This window comes from Garra rufa, chromosome 1, assembly GCF_049309525.1.
Source record: "Garra rufa chromosome 1, GarRuf1.0, whole genome shotgun sequence".
NCBI classification, from domain to species: domain Eukaryota; kingdom Metazoa; phylum Chordata; class Actinopteri; order Cypriniformes; family Cyprinidae; genus Garra; species Garra rufa.
In genome coordinates this window covers 105528495-105551201 of record NC_133361.1, presented here as the reverse complement: position 1 = coordinate 105551201, position 22707 = coordinate 105528495, and the positions used below count along the sequence as shown (strand labels likewise).

General features: G+C 47.8%; 1 protein-coding gene and 14 non-coding genes across 15 annotated transcripts; 1 reads left to right on the top strand and 14 right to left on the bottom strand.

The window, feature by feature from the left end:
- Positions 1–244: 244 nt before the first annotated feature.
- Positions 245–4135, top strand: LOC141326292 (uncharacterized). Its single transcript, XM_073835029.1, has 4 exons — positions 245–1028; positions 1192–1401; positions 1760–2154; positions 2798–4135. Exons 1-4 carry the CDS (start codon positions 308–310, stop codon positions 3986–3988), a joined length of 2517 nt encoding a protein of 838 aa, XP_073691130.1. The 5' UTR covers positions 245–307; the 3' UTR covers positions 3989–4135.
- Positions 4136–7482: 3347 nt separating this feature from the next.
- Positions 7483–7564, bottom strand: trnal-uag (transfer RNA leucine (anticodon UAG)). The gene has a single exon. It is a non-coding gene; the product is annotated as a tRNA-Leu (tRNA).
- Positions 7565–8581: 1017 nt separating this feature from the next.
- Positions 8582–8663, bottom strand: trnal-aag (transfer RNA leucine (anticodon AAG)). Its single transcript has one exon. It is a non-coding gene; the product is annotated as a tRNA-Leu (tRNA).
- Positions 8664–9766: 1103 nt separating this feature from the next.
- Positions 9767–9848, bottom strand: trnal-uag (transfer RNA leucine (anticodon UAG)). Its single transcript has one exon. It is a non-coding gene; the product is annotated as a tRNA-Leu (tRNA).
- Positions 9849–10865: 1017 nt separating this feature from the next.
- trnal-aag (transfer RNA leucine (anticodon AAG)) lies at positions 10866–10947 on the bottom strand. The gene has a single exon. It is a non-coding gene; the product is annotated as a tRNA-Leu (tRNA).
- Positions 10948–12060: 1113 nt separating this feature from the next.
- On the bottom strand, positions 12061–12142 carry trnal-uag (transfer RNA leucine (anticodon UAG)). Its single transcript has one exon. It is a non-coding gene; the product is annotated as a tRNA-Leu (tRNA).
- Positions 12143–13159: 1017 nt separating this feature from the next.
- On the bottom strand, positions 13160–13241 carry trnal-aag (transfer RNA leucine (anticodon AAG)). Its single transcript has one exon. It is a non-coding gene; the product is annotated as a tRNA-Leu (tRNA).
- Positions 13242–14354: 1113 nt separating this feature from the next.
- Positions 14355–14436, bottom strand: trnal-uag (transfer RNA leucine (anticodon UAG)). Its single transcript has one exon. It is a non-coding gene; the product is annotated as a tRNA-Leu (tRNA).
- A 1017-nt stretch (positions 14437–15453) lies between these two features.
- trnal-aag (transfer RNA leucine (anticodon AAG)) lies at positions 15454–15535 on the bottom strand. Its single transcript has one exon. It is a non-coding gene; the product is annotated as a tRNA-Leu (tRNA).
- A 1113-nt stretch (positions 15536–16648) lies between these two features.
- On the bottom strand, positions 16649–16730 carry trnal-uag (transfer RNA leucine (anticodon UAG)). The gene has a single exon. It is a non-coding gene; the product is annotated as a tRNA-Leu (tRNA).
- Positions 16731–17747: 1017 nt separating this feature from the next.
- Positions 17748–17829, bottom strand: trnal-aag (transfer RNA leucine (anticodon AAG)). Its single transcript has one exon. It is a non-coding gene; the product is annotated as a tRNA-Leu (tRNA).
- A 1113-nt stretch (positions 17830–18942) lies between these two features.
- On the bottom strand, positions 18943–19024 carry trnal-aag (transfer RNA leucine (anticodon AAG)). Its single transcript has one exon. It is a non-coding gene; the product is annotated as a tRNA-Leu (tRNA).
- Positions 19025–20137: 1113 nt separating this feature from the next.
- Positions 20138–20219, bottom strand: trnal-uag (transfer RNA leucine (anticodon UAG)). The gene has a single exon. It is a non-coding gene; the product is annotated as a tRNA-Leu (tRNA).
- A 1017-nt stretch (positions 20220–21236) lies between these two features.
- On the bottom strand, positions 21237–21318 carry trnal-aag (transfer RNA leucine (anticodon AAG)). Its single transcript has one exon. It is a non-coding gene; the product is annotated as a tRNA-Leu (tRNA).
- A 1102-nt stretch (positions 21319–22420) lies between these two features.
- Positions 22421–22502, bottom strand: trnal-uag (transfer RNA leucine (anticodon UAG)). The gene has a single exon. It is a non-coding gene; the product is annotated as a tRNA-Leu (tRNA).
- Positions 22503–22707: the final 205 nt, after the last annotated feature.

Genomic DNA, 22707 nt, shown 5'->3' with positions numbered 1-22707 from the left:
CACCGTGTACAGCCAAGACATCCTAACAAGGCTGGATGAAATCCATGCAAGGATAACATCCACCTATGGCTCTGTCTTGAAGATGGATTCTACTAAAAAGGTTAGTTGTGGATTTTTGTTTATTAATGCTGTTGTTTATATACACAACACAGCAGTATATCTGTATTTTACATGGTGGGATGTTTGATTGCATTTACAGCATGTTCCATATCATGTCTTATTACAGATAACCAAGAAGCTGGCTGGGACAGCGAGGGGAACGGGACTCTGGCTTACCTCTGTCGGCAATGAGTTTGGTCAGGTGCTCATGAGCGTGCTGACAGCCCAGGAAGGAGCAGGACTGGATATGATGGTAGATGGTCTGGTGAAAAGATACCAACAGGCTGGTGTGGATCCACCTGCTGTGTTGTATGTGGACTGTGGGTGCTGCACTGAGGTGGGCGAGACGAAGCTGAAAACCAGATTCAGAGGTTGGCCAGATCTCATGATACGCTTGGACATCTGGCATTTTATGCGCAGGATTGCCCTGGGGTGTACAACTGATGCCCATCAGCTGTACCCCATCTTCATGTCGCGGCTATCAGCGTGCATCTTTGAATGGGATGCAGCTGATCTCTCAGTGCTTCGCAAAGCAAAGAGAGCGCTATTGATCTCCCAGGGTTGGCCTTCGCTGGCAGATGAAGATGTCAACAAGCATCTTACCAGGAATGAGCTGGCTCTACATTGCCGGAGGAGAACCCGCGGAGAGGAGACTACCATCCTTCTCCTTGAACGGCTGTTTACAGAGCTCTTGAGCAGCAAGGGCAATGACTCCCTGGGTGTTCCTCTCCTGGATCAAAAAAGGATGGAGCACATCTGGAGTGTCCAGAAGAAGCATGTAAAGTGCATCCAAGACCCCCCTGGTGTTGTGCTCTATATAGAGACTGGAAGCTTAACCAAGGGAGGTGTGCTTCTAACGACATACAGATGTGCCAGAGGCTCCACTTCTCTCGAGTCCTTTCACCTACACCTGAACCGTTTCATCCCAGGTATGTCTCTGTCACACTCCCTGTGCATATATATAATATATATATATATATGTATGTGTATATGTATATGTATATATATATATGTATGTATATATATAAAACACATTACTTGTCTTTTGTGTTTCTTTAACACTCACCTTTACACTGTTGTGTCCATTAACAGGGACCAGTGCAAACAGTCTTAACTTTCAGATTTATCTGCTGGAGGGACTACACCGGTGGAACCAGGACAGGGAGGCTGCTTCATTGTCAGCAGAACCATCAGCTTTATGCAGCTACACAGGAGAACTTGTTCACTGTGTAAACAGCAACTATGAAAAGCTGTTTGGCAAGAAAGTGGTTCCAACATTTTGTTCCCCTGCCTGTTACACCGGTAAGAAAAAGTGTTATTGTTAATGAACTTAGAATTTCTGTGTAATCTCTGTCTATATATTTAACTCTACAAAGTCTACTGTCATGATTGATATGCAAATTTCTAAGGCTTTTAAATTATCGACATTATCCAAACTTTATTGATAGTTTATACTTTTAATCAAGAAAAAGGCATTAGGAAAATCATGTTACATGTAAGTATCTAATATGATACAATAGGTTTTTGAGGAATATTTATTTGTACGTCTCTCAATTATCATTTGTATTGTGTTGCATTATGTGTTTTTGCATATGTTTTTTTCCTCCTCAATGATTCAGCATTGTATTTAATTCCTGTTTGTTTATTATTTTAATTTCAGGTGAGCTCATTGGAGTCCAGTATCTGTTTCAGCAGACAGGTCAGGCACTGCAGGACATGAATCCAGACTCCGAGCAGAACGCAGAGCTCATTGAAGACCTCAGTGTGGAGGAGCGAGATGAAGATGAGGGCTTCTGTGACATCAGCGAGGATCAGACCATTACTGATCTGGAGGCTGACTTGTCACCACCCTCTTCCACACTTGCACTTAGTGGTACTTCTGTACTGGGCTCTCCATCCCCTTCACCAGTCCCTGACCCTACACAAGGCCTCTCACAGTCTCCCACATCACCTGGACCCTCAGGGACTGCTGTCTCACCTGTCCCATCTGAAACATCTGTTTCACCTCTTCCCTCAGAGCCAGAGGATGCTGGTCAGAAAGATGATGAAGAGATGGTAAGTGCAAGATGAAACAACATTTAAAAGATCAAACAACTAGGGATGCACCTATCCGACTTTCTCAGTCCCGATACCGATACCTGGGCTTTGTATATCTGTCGGTATATCTACCCGATACCGATCCGATACCATTGTTGAATTAATAATAAACTGCATACATTCAACCTTATACCTTCCTTCCACCATGTAGAAGAAACTACAGGCACCAAACTTTCCTAACTAAACATTACTTTCCTAACTAAGACAAAACACATGTAATGTATTGAATACTTATTTATTTGTTATTTAAAGAACAATTGTGCATTCAAATCGAAAATAGAATGTAATCAAACTTCTCAAAATAAATTTAAATAAATAAAATGTAGTAGTAGAAATGGAGGAAGAAAATAAAAAAGAGCCCCGTGGATCTGTTAATTCTTCCGATCCCCGATCCAGCTATTTTTTTAATATCGGGGCCGATATCCAATCCTAATATCGGATCGGTGCACCCCTACAAACAACATCAAAGTCATTAATAAGCTGCAAATACACATAATGTCAAGTCAGCTTTCTTTCCATTGTGTTTTATACTTTAAAGAAGGTGCCAAAACAGCTTCCCACTGATAAACATTATAATGTTGGTGTTGGTGTTTTTTAATAGGCCGTTGACAGCCAAAATGTCCCTGGTTATCAACATGTGGACAGATTGGCAGAATATCTGGTGGATCTCCGGGGTCACACAGCCCTCAGCCTGACCAACCAGGAGGCCAACACCATAATTGCACTTTGGCAGAGCTTGGATGACCAGGACAAGCAACGGGTGGTGTATGCAGCTCGACATCAGAAGAGACTGCTGAGTGGACGCTTCAGAGTACCTAAGAGGCCCACTCAAACCCCTGGAGTAGAGAGCACCACCAGATGTGTGCTGGGTGCAAGCAGCGCACCTGCACAATGGCCTGACTGTTGCCGCCTGGTGGAGACCATCTTCATCAGGCTTTGCACTGTTCACCCAAGCCCCAAAAGAAAAGGCAAGGGAGCGCTGTCAAGATGGTCTCTGATCCTTCAAGACTACAGAAGGATAAGGCAGCTTGTACTGGGCAACAGTTTGGTGATGGAAGGAACATCACTGCAGCTGGTGGAGGTTAACCAGAACACCCTGATTCAGTGGCACAACAACAGACAGAAAAAGCAGGAGCTGTCTGTGCTGCTTCAGGGCATTCAGTTGCCTCAGTCCCTCCCTGAAGCTCAGGAGCCTCTCCAGGCTGCCAAGCGTCTACGGACTGAGACAGAACAACCAGCGGAGCAGCACCAGTACAAGCTACCAGAGAGCACGGCAGGTCAAGCAAAGCAGAGGCAGGGTTCTTCTGGGCGACCCCCTCTCAGACCCAAGGCACCAGCACAGAGTCCTGTGTCAGTTACGCCATCAGCACCTGGAGCATCAGCACAGATGCTACCCAACATAGTCCTATCAACAGGACCAAGTTTTCAGGGAGTGCCAATGCTTCAGGGTTTGCCAGTGCTACAGGGTCTGCAAGTGGTCCAAAGACTGCCAATGGTCCAGGGAATGGCGATGGTTCAGGGAATCCCATTTGTCCAGGGGATGCCAATAATTCCGCCTACAGTTGTGCAGGCCATCAGTTCACAACCTGCTGCACCAACTGCCAGTCCGCAAACCATGCCCAAGAGACCCTACAGGAGAACTGTTGAAGCAAACACTTGTAAGAAGTGTGGGCAGTTTAAAACAAGTGCAACGGGGCATAGCCAGTACAGGGGCAGGGTGTACTGCCCACAGACTGAAACTGTTACAAAAGAACAGTGGCTGGAGGAAATGCGGAGAACCATTCCCAAATAAAGTATATATTTGTGTGTATGTGGTGTATATAGCAAAAAGAGTTCACTATTGTTAATATTTGTGTAAAAAAAAAATATTTGTGTTTTTAACTTTTTGTAGTTTTTTTTAACTATTATTTAATATTTTATTAAACTTTTTATTTCTTGTTTTTGAGGACTTAACTTTTTATTTAACTTATTTATTGGTTTTGAAAACTTAATATTTGTCATTTCCCTTTTAGTTCATTGTTGTTTAAATACTTCTTATATAATTTATATAATTTAATATTTATTATATATTAATATTTATTTTTATTTTATTTATTTCATATTCATTACTGTATTGTTGGAATAATTTTTAAATAAAAACAAACTTTCCAAACTGTAAAGTTATTGCTTTTTCTTTTTTACTTTTATTTTCATTTTATTTGCCTTTTCATTTATTGTTGTCTGTAAACTTATTTAATATTTAATTTGATTTATTTAATATTCATTACTGTATTGTTGGAATAATTGCAAAATAAAAAATAAAACTGGGAAATGATTGTTTTTTGTTTTTTACTTTTATTTTCATTTTATTTCCCTTTTTATTTATTGTTCTTTGAATACCTAATTAATATTTAATTGTATTTGTTTAATATTCATTACCATTCTGTTGGCACAACTGCAAAACAAAAACAAACTGGCAAATTATAGCTTTTTGTTTTTTACTTTTATTTTCATTTAATTTGCCTTTTCATTTATTGTTGTTTGAATACCTAATTCATATTTAATTTTATTTATTTAATATTCATTACTGTATTGTTGGAATAATTGTAAAATAAAAACAAACTGGGAAATGATTGCTTTTTGTTTTTTACTTTTATTTTCATTTTATTTGCCTTTTCATTTATTGTTGTTTGAATACCTAATTCATATTTAATTTTGATTTACTTAATATTCATTACTGTATTGTTGGAATAATTATAAAATAAAAACAAACTGGAAAGTTATTGCTTTTTGTTTTTTACTTTTATTTTCATTTTATTTTCCTTTTCATTTATTGTTGTTTGAAAACGTATTTAATATTTCATTTTATTCATTTAATATTCATTACTGTATTGTTGGAATAATTATAAAATAAAAACAAATTGTCAAATTATTGCTTTTAGTTTTTTACTTTTATTTTCATTTTATTTGCATTTTCATTAATTGTTGTTTGAAAACCTATTTAATTTTTAATTTGATTTATTTAATATCCATTACTGTATTGTTGGAATAATTATAAAATAAAAACAAATTGTCAAATTATTGCTTTTTGTTTTTTACTTTTATTTTCATTTTATTTTGCTTTCCTTTTCATTTATTGTTGTTTGAAAAATTATTTAATATTTCATTTTATTTATTTAATATTCATTACTGTATTGCTGGATTATAAAATAAAAACAAATTGTCAAATTATTGCTTTTTGTTTTTTACTTTTATTTTCATTTTATTTTCCTTTTCATTTATTGTTGTTTGAAAACTTATTCAATATTTAATTTTATTTATTTAATATTCATTACTGTATTGTTGGAATAATTGTAAAATAAAAATAAACTGGCAAATTATTGCTTTTTGTTTTTTACTTTTACTTTTATTTTCATTTTAATTTATTGTTGTTTGAAAACTTATTTAATATTTTATTTTATTTAATATGCATTACTGTATTGTTGGAATAATTGTAAAACAAAAACAAACTGGGAAATTGTTGCTTTTTGATTACTGTTCTGTTGGCATGATTGTAAATTAAAAAATTTCAACATATTAATGACTATTTTATTCTAATTACTATCTTTTTTTCAATACAAATAACATATTTGTAAGTGTCTTGAATGAAGGTAACATACAAAACTCCTAATCAGAATAAGTAATATCAATTAAACAAAGAATAATATTATGCTTAATCAGAATAAATAATATTAATACAATAACTACAAAATAATAAGTAATAATAACATCAACAATACCACAGTTCCATTGGCATTCTTTATTTTTCATGGAAGAATTGTACATATGTACATTTTATTAACCTTAAAAATTGCATTTATTTAATGAAATTAACAATATAACAATAACAATACAAAAAGGTGCCTTTATCTGGATTCGAACCCCGGTCTTGGTGAGCGCCTGCAATAGGAAACAGTGTAATATAAATGCGCGATTTTCACGCACAAAGAAACCTGAAAATGTATCGTAGCGTGCATGCTAAGGAAGTAATATGTTCTAACGTCACATTTCACCCTTTCTTTTCGTCATTTTTCCCCTTTCTTCTTCCCTTTCTCCTTTTCTTCCTTCCCCCTTTTCTTCCCTTCTTCCCCGTCTTTGACGGACTATTGTTCCCCAGCTTTAATCCAGCGCCTTAGACCGCTCGGCCACGCTACCTTGTCATGGTGTGTTCCACGGGTCTTTACGACAGGTCAAACGGCCTCCCAAATACTGACTCTGCGGAACGGCTGCAGTCTAATCCTGTTTGCGTAAAACAAGCCCGCTCCCAAGCGGGTTAGAGGGCCTCCCTGCCTTGGTTAAAATGCCTGCTGGCAGCAATGGGATTTAGACTGGAGCCTAAATCAAATGCCTTAGACCTCTCGGCCACGCTACCCTGGAATGCTCACTTTCGTGGGCCCTTTTCTGCCCTCTTCCCCCACCCCAAAGATAGAGAAAACGTCGGCCGCCGGACCTTCTTTGCAAAGCCTCTGGAGTGCGGGCAAAGAATGTTTTTTTGTGTGTAGGCACAATAGCCTTCCAAAACTCTGTCTTGGCAGTAGTGGGATTCAAACCCACGCCCCCGAAGAGACTGGAGCCTTAATCCAGCGGCTTAGACCACTCGGCCACGCTACCCTGCCACAGCCGCCTTCGTGGGCCCTTTTTTTTTCTTGTCGCGCTTCGCCGCAAGCTGATGCCTTGTAATTCGAAGCCGTAAAGGCATCCTTTATACAGGGGTATGCAGTCCTACTCCTGGTGGCCCCCTTCCTGTGGAGTGGAGGTCAGCATCAAGCAGGCTCCTGATTGGTTAACGCGGCGCGAATTGACGCAGAAGTTCCGATTTTTCACCTCGGGCAGCAGACGCGAATTCTTGTCAGACGCGTGATTCACAAAAAAGCACAATTCGCGCTTAACGCACCTAACGCGCCAGATGCTCAATTCGCGCCATTCGCGAGAACTAGACGCGCGGATGGGGCGAATTCGCGTCTACCGCGCCGCGCTAAACGCCTCATTCGCGCCGCAAGAACTCCAGGCGCGTGTAAACACGTCTTACCATTGACTTAACATTGAAATCACTCGGACCAGACGCATATTCCCGTTTGGTGTGAGCGTAGCATTAGACCGTGCGGCCATGCTACCTCGTCGGGTTGCGCTCCAAGGGTCTCTTCGACAGGTGGTACGGCCTCCCTAATACTTACTCTGCAGAACTGCTGCAGTCTAATCCTGTTTGCGTGAAATAATCCCGCTGCCAAACGGGTTAGAGGGCCTCCCTGCCTTGGTTAAAATGGCTGCTGGCAGCGATGGGATTCGAACCCATGCCCCCGAAGAGACTGGAGCCTAAATCAAGCGCCTTAGACCACTCGGCAACGCTACCCTGGGATTCTCACTTTCGTGGGCCATTTTCTGCCCTCTTCCCCCACCCCAAATATAGAGAGAACGTCGGCCGCCGGACCTTCTATGCAAAGCCTCTGGAATGCGGGCAAAGAACATTTTTTTTGCGTACGCACAATAGCCTTCCAAAACTCTGTCTTGGCAGCAGTGGGATTCAAACCCACACCCCCGAAGAGACTGGAGCCTTAATCCAACGCCTTATGCTACGTTCACACCAAACGCGAATACGCGTCTAAATTCTCGCCTGCCGCTTCTATTTATACGCCTGACCACTTTGTGTTCATTCGCCCGTCAAGAGCGAAATGGACGCGCATGAAAACAAAAGTTTGAAGTGAAATTTACGCGCGTCAGGTGCGTCAGAGAGGCGAAAGTTTCAAAAAGTTTCGAACCCCATTGGCAGCCATCTTTTTACAAGACGTCTGTTGTTGATCGGTCATTTATCGAGAGTGTCACTGCTCTGTATTGGCTCTGGAGAGCAGAACAGCGGTGTAGGGATCATCGTCGCTGTATTTGGGTTGCGCTTCGCCACAAGCTGATGCATTGTAATTCGCCGCCGTAAAGGCATCCTTAATACAGGGTATGCAGTCCTACTCCTGGTGGCCCCCTTCCTGTGGAGTGGAGGTCCATCTCTGATCAAGCACACCTGAATCCGCTAATCAAGGCCTTTGGGGCTTATGTGGAAACGATAGCCAGCTGTGATGCATTTAAAATCAAAATGATCAGGTAACTGTTATTTCACCCAAAACTTTTCATGAGTAAAACTGGCTGTCTCCATTCTTGTAGACTACTCATTGTTTTTCATTAATATAATTTATTGCACCTCTCCTATGATTGTAAATTATTGGTGTGCCTCTGTTGGAATGGAGCAGAGGCTGGGACAAGCTTTAAGCACTGACTTTACTAAATTGCAAAGAATGCGAAAGCGGCTAAGTTTGGATGAGCATGCAGCGTCACTTCTCCAGTCGCTTCGCAGCCTTAGGAACTTTCCAAAAGACTTCCCTGGCAGCGGTGGGATTCGAACCCACGCCCCCGAAGAGGCTGGAGCCTTAATCCAGCGCCTTAGACAGCTCGGCCACGCTACCTTGTCATGGTGTGTTCCGCGGGTCTTTACGACAGGTCAAACGTCCTCCCAAATAATGACTCTGCAGTCTAATCCTGTTTGCGTAAAACAAGCCCGCTCCCAAGCGGGTTAGAGGGCCTCCCTGCCTTGGTTAAAATGCCTGCTGGCAGCAATGGGATTTAGACTGGAGCCTTAAATCAAATGCCTTAGACCTCTCGGCCACGCTACCCTGGAATGCTCACTTTCGTGGGCCCTTTTCTGCCCTCTTCCCCCACCCCAAAGATAGAGAAAACGTCGGCCGCCGGACCTTCTTTGCAAAGCCTCTGGAGTGCGGGCAAAGAATGTTTTTTTGTGTATAGGCACAATAGCCTTCCAAAACTCTGTCTTGGCAGTAGTGGGATTCAAACCCACGCCCCCGAAGAGACTGGAGCCTTAATCCAGCGGCTTAGACCACTCGGCCACGCTACCCTGCCACAGCCGCCTTCGTGGGCCCTTTTTTTTTCTTGTCGCGCTTCGCCGCAAGCTGATGCCTTGTAATTCGAAGCCGTAAAGGCATCCTTTATACAGGGGTATGCAGTCCTACTCCTGGTGGCCCCCTTCCTGTGGAGTGGAGGTCAGCATCAAGCAGGCTCCTGATTGGTTAACGCGGCGCGAATTGACGCAGAAGTTCCGATTTTTCACCTCGGGCAGCAGACGCGAATTCTTGTCAGACGCGTGATTCACAAAAAAGCACAATTCGCGCTTAACGCACCTAACGCGCCAGATGCTCAATTCGCGCCATTCGCGAGAACTAGACGCGCGGATGGGGCGAATTCGCGTCTACCGCGCCGCGCTAAACGCCTCATTCGCGCCGCAAGAACTCCAGGCGCGTGTAAACACGTCTTACCATTGACTTAACATTGAAATCACTCTGACCAGACGCATATTCCCGTTTGGTGTGAGCGTAGCATTAGACCGTGCGGCCATGCTACCTCGTCGGGTTGCGCTCCAAGGGTCTCTTCGACAGGTGGTACGGCCTCCCTAATACTTACTCTGCAGAACTGCTGCAGTCTAATCCTGTTTGCGTGAAATAATCCCGCTGCCAAACGGGTTAGAGGGCCTCCCTGCCTTGGTTAAAATGGCTGCTGGCAGCGATGGGATTCGAACCCATGCCCCCGAAGAGACTGGAGCCTAAATCAAGCGCCTTAGACCACTCGGCCACGCTACCCTGGGATTCTCACTTTCGTGGGCCATTTTCTGCCCTCTTCCCCCACCCCAAATATAGAGAGAACGTCGGCCGCCGGACCTTCTATGCAAAGCCTCTGGAATGCGGGCAAAGAACATTTTTTTTGCGTACGCACAATAGCCTTCCAAAACTCTGTCTTGGCAGCAGTGGGATTCAAACCCACACCCCCGAAGAGACTGGAGCCTTAATCCAACGCCTTATGCTACGTTCACACCAAACGCGAATACGCGTCTAAATTCTCGCCTGCTGCTTCTATTTACACGCCTGACCACTTTGTGTTCATTCGCCCGTCAAGAGCGAAATGGACGCGCATGAAAACAAAAGTTTGAAGTGAAATTTACGCGCGTCAGGTGCGTCAGAGAGGCGAAAGTTTCAAAAAGTTTCGAACCCCATTGGCAGCCATCTTTTTACAAGACGTCTGTTGTTGATCGGTCATTTATCGAGAGTGTCACTGCTCTGTATTGGCTCTGGAGAGCAGAACAGCGGTGTAGGGATCATCGTCGCTGTATTCGGGTTGCGCTTCGCCACAAGCTGATGCCTTTTAATTCGCCGCCGTAAAGGCATCCTTAATACAGGGTATGCAGTCCTACTCCAGGTGGCCCCCTTCCTGTGGAGTGGAGGTCCATCTCTGATCAAGCACACCTGAATCCGCTAATCAAGACCTTTGGGGCTTATGTGGAAACGATAGCCAGCTGTGATGCATTTAAAATCAAAATGATCAGGCAGCTGTTATTTCACCCAAAACTTTCCATGAGTAAAACTGGCTGTCTCCATTCTTGTAGACTACTCATTGTTTTTCATTAATATAATTTATTGCACCTCTCCTACGATTGTAAATTATTGGTGTGCCTCTGTTGGAATGGAGCAGAGGCTGGGACAAGCTTTAAGCACTGACTTTGCTAAATGGCAAAGAATGCGAAAGCGGCTAAGTTTGGATGAGCATGCAGCGTCACTTCTCCAGTCGCTTCGCAGCCTCAGGAACTTTCCAAAAGACTTCCCTGGCAGCGGTGGGATTCGAACCCACGCCCCCGAAGAGACTGGAGCCTTAATCCAGCACCTTAGACCGCTCGGCCACGCTACCTTGTCATGGTGTGTTCCACGGGTCTTTACGACAGGTCAAACGGCCTCCCAAATACTGACTCTGCGGAACGGCTGCAGTCTAATCCTGTTTGCGTAAAACAAGCCCGCTCCCAAGCGGGTTAGAGGGCCTCCCTGCCTTGGTTAAAATGCCTGCTGGCAGCAATGGGATTTAGACTGGAGCCTAAATCAAATGCCTTAGACCTCTCGGCCACGCTACCCTGGAATGCTCACTTTCGTGGGCCCTTTTCTGCCCTCTTCCCCCACCCCAAAGATAGAGAAAACGTCGGCCGCCGGACCTTCTTTGCAAAGCCTCTGGAGTGCGGGCAAAGAATGTTTTTTTGTGTATAGGCACAATAGCCTTCCAAAACTCTGTCTTGGCAGTAGTGGGATTCAAACCCACGCCCCCAAAGAGACTGGAGCCTTAATCCAGCGGCTTAGACCACTCGGCCACGCTACCCTGCCACAGCCGCCTTCGTGGGCCCTTTTTTTTTCTTGTCGCGCTTCGCCGCAAGCTGATGCCTTGTAATTCGAAGCCGTAAAGGCATCCTTTATACAGGGGTATGCAGTCCTACTGCTGGTGGCCCCCTTCCTGTGGAGTGGAGGTCAGCATCAAGCAGGCTCCTGATTGGTTAACGCGGCGCGAATTGACGCAGAAGTTCCGATTTTTCACCTCGGGCAGCAGACGCGAATTCTTGTCAGACGCGTGATTCACAAAAAAGCACAATTCGCGCTTAACGCACCTAACGCGCCAGACGCTCAATTCGCGCCATTCGCGAGAACTAGACGCGCGGATGAGGCGAATTCGCGTCTACCGCGCCGCGCTAAACGCCTCATTCGCGCCGCAAGAACTCCAGGCGCGTGTAAACACGTCTTACCATTGACTTAACATTGAAATCACTCGGACCAGACGCATATTCCCGTTTGGTGTGAGCGTAGCATTAGACCGTGCGGCCATGCTACCTCGTCGGGTTGCGCTCCAAGGGTCTCTTCGACAGGTGGTACGGCCTCCCTAATACTTACTCTGCAGAACTGCTGCAGTCTAATCCTGTTTGCGTGAAATAATCCCGCTGCCAAACGGGTTAGAGGGCCTCCCTGCCTTGGTTAAAATGGCTGCTGGCAGCGATGGGATTCGAACCCACGCCCCCGAAGAGACTGGAGCCTAAATCCAGCGCCTTAGACCACTCGGCCACGCTACCCTGGGATTCTCACTTTCGTGGGCCATTTTCTGCCCTCTTCCCCCACCCCAAATATAGAGAGAACGTCGGCCGCCGGACCTTCTATGCAAAGCCTCTGGAATGCGGGCAAAGAACATTTTTTTTGCGTACGCACAATAGCCTTCCAAAACTCTGTCTTGGCAGCAGTGGGATTCAAACCCACACCCCCGAAGAGACTGGAGCCTTAATCCAACTCCTTATGCTACGTTCACACCAAACGCGAATACGCGTCTAAATTCTCGCCTGCCGCTTCTATTTATACGCCTGACCACTTTGTGTTCATTCGCCCGCCAAGAGCGAAATGGACGCGCATGAAAACAAAAGTTTGAAGTGAAATTTACGCGCGTCAGGTGCGTCAGAGAGGCGAAAGTTTCAAAAAGTTTCGAACCCCATTGGCAGCCATCTTTTTACAAGACGTCTGTTGTTGATCGGTCATTTATCGAGAGTGTCACTGCTCTGTATTGGCTCTGGAGAGCAGAACAGCGGTGTAGGGATCATCGTCGCTGTATTTGGGTTGCGCTTCGCCACAAGCTGATGCCTTTTAATTCGCCGCCGTAAAGGCATCCTTAATACAGGGTATGCAGTCCTACTCCAGGTGGCCCCCTTCCTGTGGAGTGGAGGTCCATCTCTGATCAAGCACACCTGAATCCGCTAATCAAGACCTTTGGGGCTTATGTGGAAACGATAGCCAGCTGTGATGCATTTAAAATCAAAATGATCAGGCAGCTGTTATTTCACCCAAAACTTTCCATGAGTAAAACTGGCTGTCTCCATTCTTGTAGACTACTCATTGTTTTTCATTAATATAATTTATTGCACCTCTCCTATGATTGTAAATTATTGGTGTGCCTCTGTTGGAATGGAGCAGAGGCTGGGACAAGCTTTAAGCACTGACTTTGCTAAATGGCAAAGAATGCGAAAGCGGCTAAGTTTGGATGAGCATGCAGCGTCACTTCTCCAGTCGCTTCGCAGCCTCAGGAACTTTCCAAAAGACTTCCCTGGCAGCGGTGGGATTCGAACCCACGCCCCCGAAGAAACTGGAGCCTTAATCCAGCACCTTAGACCGCTCGGCCACGCTACCTTGTCATGGTGTGTTCCACGGGTCTTTACGACAGGTCAAACGGCCTCCCAAATACTGACTCTGCGGAACGGCTGCAGTCTAATCCTGTTTGCGTAAAACAAGCCCGCTCCCAAGCGGGTTAGAGGGCCTCCCTGCCTTGGTTAAAATGCCTGCTGGCAGCAATGGGATTTAGACTGGAGCCTAAATCAAATGCCTTAGACCTCTCGGCCACGCTACCCTGGAATGCTCACTTTCGTGGGCCCTTTTCTGCCCTCTTCCCCCACCCCAAAGATAGAGAAAACGTCGGCCGCCGGACCTTCTTTGCAAAGCCTCTGGAGTGCGGGCAAAGAATGTTTTTTTGTGTATAGGCACAATAGCCTTCCAAAACTCTGTCTTGGCAGTAGTGGGATTCAAACCCACGCCCCCGAAGAGACTGGAGCCTTAATCCAGCGGCTTAGACCACTCGGCCACGCTACCCTGCCACAGCCGCCTTCGTGGGCCCTTTTTTTTTCTTGTCGCGCTTCGCCGCAAGCTGATGCCTTGTAATTCGAAGCCGTAAAGGCATCCTTTATACAGGGGTATGCAGTCCTACTGCTGGTGGCCCCCTTCCTGTGGAGTGGAGGTCAGCATCAAGCAGGCTCCTGATTGGTTAACGCGGCGCGAATTGACGCAGAAGTTCCGATTTTTCACCTCGGGCAGCAGACGCGAATTCTTGTCAGACGCGTGATTCACAAAAAAGCACAATTCGCGCTTAACGCACCTAACGCGCCAGACGCTCAATTCGCGCCATTCGCGAGAACTAGACGCGCGGATGAGGCGAATTCGCGTCTACCGCGCCGCGCTAAACGCCTCATTCGCGCCGCAAGAACTCCAGGCGCGTGTAAACACGTCTTACCATTGACTTAACATTGAAATCACTCGGACCAGACGCATATTCCCGTTTGGTGTGAGCGTAGCATTAGACCGTGCGGCCATGCTACCTCGTCGGGTTGCGCTCCAAGGGTCTCTTCGACAGGTGGTACGGCCTCCCTAATACTTACTCTGCAGAACTGCTGCAGTCTAATCCTGTTTGCGTGAAATAATCCCGCTGCCAAACGGGTTAGAGGGCCTCCCTGCCTTGGTTAAAATGGCTGCTGGCAGCGATGGGATTCGAACCCACGCCCCCGAAGAGACTGGAGCCTAAATCCAGCGCCTTAGACCACTCGGCCACGCTACCCTGGGATTCTCACTTTCGTGGGCCATTTTCTGCCCTCTTCCCCCACCCCAAATATAGAGAGAACGTCGGCCGCCGGACCTTCTATGCAAAGCCTCTGGAATGCGGGCAAAGAACATTTTTTTTGCGTACGCACAATAGCCTTCCAAAACTCTGTCTTGGCAGCAGTGGGATTCAAACCCACACCCCCGAAGAGACTGGAGCCTTAATCCAACTCCTTATGCTACGTTCACACCAAACGCGAATACGCGTCTAAATTTTTGCCTGCCGCTTCTATTTATACGCCTGACCACTTTGTGTTCATTCGCCCGCCAAGAGCGAAATGGACGCGCATGAAAACAAAAGTTTGAAGTGAAATTTACGCGCGTCAGGTGCGTCAGAGAGGCGAAAGTTTCAAAAAGTTTCGAACCCCATTGGCAGCCATCTTTTTACAAGACGTCTGTTGTTGATCGGTCATTTATCGAGAGTGTCACTGCTCTGTATTGGCTCTGGAGAGCAGAACAGCGGTGTAGGGATCATCGTCGCTGTATTTGGGTTGCGCTTCGCCACAAGCTGATGCCTTTTAATTCGCCGCCGTAAAGGCATCCTTAATACAGGGTATGCAGTCCTACTCCAGGTGGCCCCCTTCCTGTGGAGTGGAGGTCCATCTCTGATCAAGCACACCTGAATCCGCTAATCAAGGCCTTTGGGGCTTATGTGGAAACGATAGCCAGCTGTGATGCATTTGAAATCAAAATGATCAGGCAGCTGTTATTTCACCCAAAACTTTCCATGAGTAAAACTGGCTGTCTCCATTCTTGTAGACTACTCATTGTTTTTCATTAATATAATTTATTGCACCTCTCCTATGATTGTAAATTATTGGTGTGCCTCTGTTGGAATGGAGCAGAGGCTGGGACAAGCTTTAAGCACTGACTTTGCTAAATGGCAAAGAATGCGAAAGCGGCTAAGTTTGGATGAGCATGCAGCATCACTTCTCCAGTCGCTTCGCAGCCTCAGGAACTTTCCAAAAGACTTCCCTGGCAGCGGTGGGATTCGAACCCACGCCCCCGAAGAGACTGGAGCCTTAATCCAGCGCCTTAGACCGCTCGGCCACGCTACCTTGTCATGGTGTGTTCCACGGGTCTTTACGACAGGTCAAACGGCCTCCCAAATACTGACTCTGCGGAACGGCTGCAGTCTAATCCTGTTTGCGTAAAACAAGCCCGCTCCCAAGCGGGTTAGAGGGCCTCCCTGCCTTGGTTAAAATGCCTGCTGGCAGCAATGGGATTTAGACTGGAGCCTAAATCAAATGCCTTAGACCTCTCGGCCACGCTACCCTGGAATGCTCACTTTCGTGGGCCCTTTTCTGCCCTCTTCCCCCACCCCAAAGATAGAGAAAACGTCGGCCGCCGGACCTTCTTTGCAAAGCCTCTGGAGTGCGGGCAAAGAATGTTTTTTTGTGTATAGGCACAATAGCCTTCCAAAACTCTGTCTTGGCAGTAGTGGGATTCAAACCCACGCCCCCGAAGAGACTGGAGCCTTAATCCAGCGGCTTAGACCACTCGGCCACGCTACCCTGCCACAGCCGCCTTCGTGGGCCCTTTTTTTTTCTTGTCGCGCTTCGCCGCAAGCTGATGCCTTGTAATTCGAAGCCGTAAAGGCATCCTTTATACAGGGGTATGCAGTCCTACTGCTGGTGGCCCCCTTCCTGTGGAGTGGAGGTCAGCATCAAGCAGGCTCCTGATTGGTTAACGCGGCGCGAATTGACGCAGAAGTTCCGATTTTTCACCTCGGGCAGCAGACGCGAATTCTTGTCAGACGCGTGATTCACAAAAAAGCACAATTCGCGCTTAACGCACCTAACGCGCCAGACGCTCAATTCGCGCCATTCGCGAGAACTAGACGCGCGGATGAGGCGAATTCGCGTCTACCGCGCCGCGCTAAACGCCTCATTCGCGCCGCAAGAACTCCAGGCGCGTGTAAACACGTCTTACCATTGACTTAACATTGAAATCACTCGGACCAGACGCATATTCCCGTTTGGTGTGAGCGTAGCATTAGACCGTGCGGCCATGCTACCTCGTCGGGTTGCGCTCCAAGGGTCTCTTCGACAGGTGGTACGGCCTCCCTAATACTTACTCTGCAGAACTGCTGCAGTCTAATCCTGTTTGCGTGAAATAATCCCGCTGCCAAACGGGTTAGAGGGCCTCCCTGCCTTGGTTAAAATGGCTGCTGGCAGCGATGGGATTCGAACCCACGCCCCCGAAGAGACTGGAGCCTAAATCCAGCGCCTTAGACCACTCGGCCACGCTACCCTGGGATTCTCACTTTCGTGGGCCATTTTCTGCCCTCTTCCCCCACCCCAAATATAGAGAGAACGTCGGCCGCCGGACCTTCTATGCAAAGCCTCTGGAATGCGGGCAAAGAACATTTTTTTTGCGTACGCACAATAGCCTTCCAAAACTCTGTCTTGGCAGCAGTGGGATTCAAACCCACACCCCCGAAGAGACTGGAGCCTTAATCCAACTCCTTATGCTACGTTCACACCAAACGCGAATACGCGTCTAAATTCTCGCCTGCCGCTTCTATTTATACGCCTGACCACTTTGTGTTCATTCGCCCGCCAAGAGCGAAATGGACGCGCATGAAAACAAAAGTTTGAAGTGAAATTTACGCGCGTCAGGTGCGTCAGAGAGGCGAAAGTTTCAAAAAGTTTCGAACCCCATTGGCAGCCATCTTTTTACAAGACGTCTGTTGTTGATCGGTCATTTATCGAGAGTGTCACTGCTCTGTATTGGCTCTGGAGAGCAGAACAGCGGTGTAGGGATCATCGTCGCTGTATTTGGGTTGCGCTTCGCCACAAGCTGATGCCTTTTAATTCGCCGCCGTAAAGGCATCCTTAATACAGGGTATGCAGTCCTACTCCAGGTGGCCCCCTTCCTGTGGAGTGGAGGTCCATCTCTGATCAAGCACACCTGAATCCGCTAATCAAGGCCTTTGGGGCTTCTGTGGAAACGATAGCCAGCTGTGATGCATTTAAAATCAAAATGATCAGGCAGCTGTTATTTCACCCAAAACTTTCCATGAGTAAAACTGGCTGTCTCCATTCTTGTAGACTACTCATTGTTTTTCATTAATATAATTTATTGCACCTCTCCTATGATTGTAAATTATTGGTGTGCCTCTGTTGGAATGGAGCAGAGGCTGGGACAAGCTTTAAGCACTGACTTTGCTAAATGGCAAAGAATGCAAAAGCGGCTAAGTTTGGATGAGCATGCAGCGTCACTTCTCCAGTCGCTTCGCAGCCTCAGGAACTTTCCAAAAGACTTCCCTGGCAGCGGTGGGATTCGAACCCACGCCCCCGAAGAGACTGGAGCCTTAATCCAGCGCCTTAGACCGCTCGGCCACGCTACCTTGTCATGGTGTGTTCCACGGGTCTTTACGACAGGTCAAACGGCCTCCCAAATACTGACTCTGCGGAACGGCTGCAGTCTAATCCTGTTTGCGTAAAACAAGCCCGCTCCCAAGCGGGTTAGAGGGCCTCCCTGCCTTGGTTAAAATGCCTGCTGGCAGCAATGGGATTTAGACTGGAGCCTAAATCAAATGCCTTAGACCTCTCGGCCACGCTACCCTGGAATGCTCACTTTCGTGGGCCCTTTTCTGCCCTCTTCCCCCACCCCAAAGATAGAGAAAACGTCGGCCGCCGGACCTTCTTTGCAAAGCCTCTGGAGTGCGGGCAAAGAATGTTTTTTTGTGTATAGGCACAATAGCCTTCCAAAACTCTGTCTTGGCAGTAGTGGGATTCAAACCCACGCCCCCGAAGAGACTGGAGCCTTAATCCAGCGGCTTAGACCTCTCGGCCACGCTACCCTGCCACAGCCGCCTTCGTGGGCCCTTTTTTTTTCTTGTCGCGCTTCGCCGCAAGCTGATGCCTTGTAATTCGAAGCCGTAAAGGCATCCTTTATACAGGGGTATGCAGTCCTACTGCTGGTGGCCCCCTTCCTGTGGAGTGGAGGTCAGCATCAAGCAGGCTCCTGATTGGTTAACGCGGCGCGAATTGACGCAGAAGTTCCGATTTTTCACCTCGGGCAGCAGACGCGAATTCTTGTCAGACGCGTGATTCACAAAAAAGCACAATTCGCGCTTAACGCACCTAACGCGCCAGATGCTCAATTCGCGCCATTCGCGAGAACTAGACGCGCGGATGGGGCGAATTCGCGTCTACCGCGCCGCGCTAAACGCCTCATTCGCGCTGCAAGAACTCCAGGCGCGTGTAAACACGTCTTACCATTGACTTAACATTGAAATCACTCTGACCAGACGCATATTCCCGTTTGGTGTGAGCGTAGCATTAGACCGTGCGGCCATGCTACCTCGTCGGGTTGCGCTCCAAGGGTCTCTTCGACAGGTGGTACGGCCTCCCTAATACTTACTCTGCAGAACTGCTGCAGTCTAATCCTGTTTGCGTGAAATAATCCCGCTGCCAAACGGGTTAGAGGGCCTCCCTGCCTTGGTTAAAATGGCTGCTGGCAGCGATGGGATTCGAACCCACGCCCCCGAAGAGACTGGAGTCTTAATCCAGCGCCTTAGACCGCTCGGCCACGCTACCTTGTCATGGTGTGTTCCACGGGTCTTTACGACAGTTCAAACGGCCTCCCAAATACTGACTCTGCGGAACGGCTGCAGTCTAATCCTGTTTGCGTAAAACAAGCCCGCTCCCAAGCGGGTTAGAGGGCCTCCCTGCCTTGGTTAAAATGCCTGCTGGCAGCAATGGGATTTAGACTGGAGCCTAAATCAAATGCCTTAGACCTCTCGGCCACGCTACCCTGGAATGCTCACTTTCGTGGGCCCTTTTCTGCCCTCTTCCCCCACCCCAAAGATAGAGAAAACGTCGGCCGCCGGACCTTCTTTGCAAAGCCTCTGGAGTGCGGGCAAAGAATGTTTTTTTGTGTGTAGGCACAATAGCCTTCCAAAACTCTGTCTTGGCAGTAGTGGGATTCAAACCCACGCCCCCGAAGAGACTGGAGCCTTAATCCAGCGGCTTAGACCACTCGGCCACGCTACCCTGCCACAGCCGCCTTCGTGGGCCCTTTTTTTTTCTTGTCGCGCTTCGCCGCAAGCTGATGCCTTGTAATTCGAAGCCGTAAAGGCATCCTTTATACAGGGGTATGCAGTCCTACTCCTGGTGGCCCCCTTCCTGTGGAGTGGAGGTCAGCATCAAGCAGGCTCCTGATTGGTTAACGCGGCGCGAATTGACGCAGAAGTTCCGATTTTTCACCTCGGGCAGCAGACGCGAATTCTTGTCAGACGCGTGATTCACAAAAAAGCACAATTCGCGCTTAACGCACCTAACGCGCCAGATGCTCAATTCGCGCCATTCGCGAGAACTAGACGCGCGGATGGGGCGAATTCGCGTCTACCGCGCCGCGCTAAACGCCTCATTCGCGCCGCAAGAACTCCAGGCGCGTGTAAACACGTCTTACCATTGACTTAACATTGAAATCACTCTGACCAGACGCATATTCCCGTTTGGTGTGAGCGTAGCATTAGACCGTGCGGCCATGCTACCTCGTCGGGTTGCGCTCCAAGGGTCTCTTCGACAGGTGGTACGGCCTCCCTAATACTTACTCTGCAGAACTGCTGCAGTCTAATCCTGTTTGCGTGAAATAATCCCGCTGCCAAACGGGTTAGAGGGCCTCCCTGCCTTGGTTAAAATGGCTGCTGGCAGCGATGGGATTCGAACCCACGCCCCCGAAGAGACTGGAGCCTAAATCAAGCGCCTTAGACCACTCGGCCACGCTACCCTGGGATTCTCACTTTCGTGGGCCATTTTCTGCCCTCTTCCCCCACCCCAAATATAGAGAGAACGTCGGCCGCCGGACCTTCTATGCAAAGCCTCTGGAATGCGGGCAAAGAACATTTTTTTTGCGTACGCACAATAGCCTTCCAAAACTCTGTCTTGGCAGCAGTGGGATTCAAACCCACACCCCCGAAGAGACTGGAGCCTTAATCCAACGCCTTATGCTACGTTCACACCAAACGCGAATACGCGTCTAAATTCTCGCCTGCCGCTTCTATTTATACGCCTGACCACTTTGTGTTCATTCGCCCGTCAAGAGCGAAATGGACGCGCATGAAAACAAAAGTTTGAAGTGAAATTTACGCGCGTCAGGTGCGTCAGAGAGGCGAAAGTTTCAAAAAGTTTCGAACCCCATTGGCAGCCATCTTTTTACAAGACGTCTGTTGTTGATCGGTCATTTATCGAGAGTGTCACTGCTCTGTATTGGCTCTGGAGAGCAGAACAGCGGTGTAGGGATCATCGTCGCTGTATTTGGGTTGCGCTTCGCCACAAGCTTATGCATTGTAATTCGCCGCCGTAAAGGCATCCTTAATACAGGGTATGCAGTCCTACTCCTGGTGGCCCCCTTCCTGTGGAGTGGAGGTCCATCTCTGATCAAGCACACCTGAATCCGCTAATCAAGGCCTTTGGGGCTTATGTGGAAACGATAGCCAGCTGTGATGCATTTAAAATCAAAATGATCAGGTAACTGTTATTTCACCCAAAACTTTTCATGAGTAAAACTGGCTGTCTCCATTCTTGTAGACTACTCATTGTTTTTCATTAATATAATTTATTGCACCTCTCCTATGATTGTAAATTATTGGTGTGCCTCTGTTGGAATGGAGCAGAGGCTGGGACAAGCTTTAAGCACTGACTTTGCTAAATTGCAAAGAATGCGAAAGCGGCTAAGTTTGGATGAACATGCAGCGTCACTTCTCCAGTCGCTTCGCAGCCTTAGGAACTTTCCAAAAGACTTCCCTGGCAGCGGTGGGATTCGAACCCACACCCCCGAAGAGACTGGAGCCTTAATCCAGCGCCTTAGACCGCTCGGCCACGCTATCTTGTCATGGTGTGTTCCACGGGTCTTTACGACAGGTCAAACGTCCTCCCAAATAATGACTCTGCAGTCTAATCCTGTTTGCGTAAAACAAGCCCGCTCCCAAGCGGGTTAGAGGGCCTCCCTGCCTTGGTTAAAATGCCTGCTGGCAGCAATGGGATTTAGACTGGAGCCTTAAATCAAATGCCTTAGACCTCTCGGCCACGCTACCCTGGAATGCTCACTTTCGTGGGCCCTTTTCTGCCCTCTTCCCCCACCCCAAAGATAGAGAAAACGTCGGCCGCCGGACCTTCTTTGCAAAGCCTCTGGAGTGCGGGCAAAGAATGTTTTTTTGTGTATAGGCACAATAGCCTTCCAAAACTCTGTCTTGGCAGTAGTGGGATTCAAACCCACGCCCCCGAAGAGACTGGAGCCTTAATCCAGCGGCTTAGACCACTCGGCCCCGCTACCCTGCCACAGCCGCCTTCGTGGGCACTTTTTTTTCTTGTCGCGCTTCGCCGCAAGCTGATGCCTTGTAATTCGAAGCCGTAAAGGCATCCTTTATACAGGGGTATGCAGTCCTACTCCTGGTGGCCCCCTTCCTGTGGAGTGGAGGTCAGCATCAAGCAGGCTCCTGATTGGTTAGCGCGGCGCGAATTGACGCAGAAGTTCAGATTTTTCACCTCGGGCAGCAGACGCGAATGCTTGTCAGACGCGTGATTCACAAAAAAGCACAATTCGCGCTTAACGCACCTAACGCGCCAGACGCTCAATTCGCGCCATTCGCGAGAACTAGACGCGCGGATGAGGCGAATTCGCGTCTACCGCGCCGCGCTAAACGCCTCATTCGCGCCGCAAGAACTCCAGGCGCGTGTAAACACGTCTTACCATTGACTAAACATTGAAATCACTCGGACCAGACGCATATTCCCGTTTGGTGTGAGCGTAGCATTAGACCGTGCGGCCATGCTGCCTCGTCGGGTTGCGCTCCAAGGGTCTCTTCGACAGGTGGAACGGCCTCCCTAATACTTACATGGCAGAACTGCTGCAGTCTAATCCTGTTTGCGTGAAATAATCCCGCTGCCAAGCGGGTTAGAGGGCCTCCCTGCTTTGGTTAAAATTGCTGCTGGCAGCGATGGGATTCGAACCCACGCCCCCGAAGAGACTGGAGCCTAAATCAAGCGCCTTAGACCACTCGGCCACGCTACCCTGGGATTCTCACTTTCGTGGGCCATTTTCTGCCCTCTTCCCCCACCCCAAATATAGAGAGAACGTCGGCCGCCGGACCTTCTATGCAAAGCCTCTGGAATGCGGGCAAAGAACATTTTTTTTGCGTACGCACAATAGCCTTCCAAAACTCTGTCTTGGCAGCAGTGGGATTCAAACCCACACCCCCGAAGAGACTGGAGCCTTA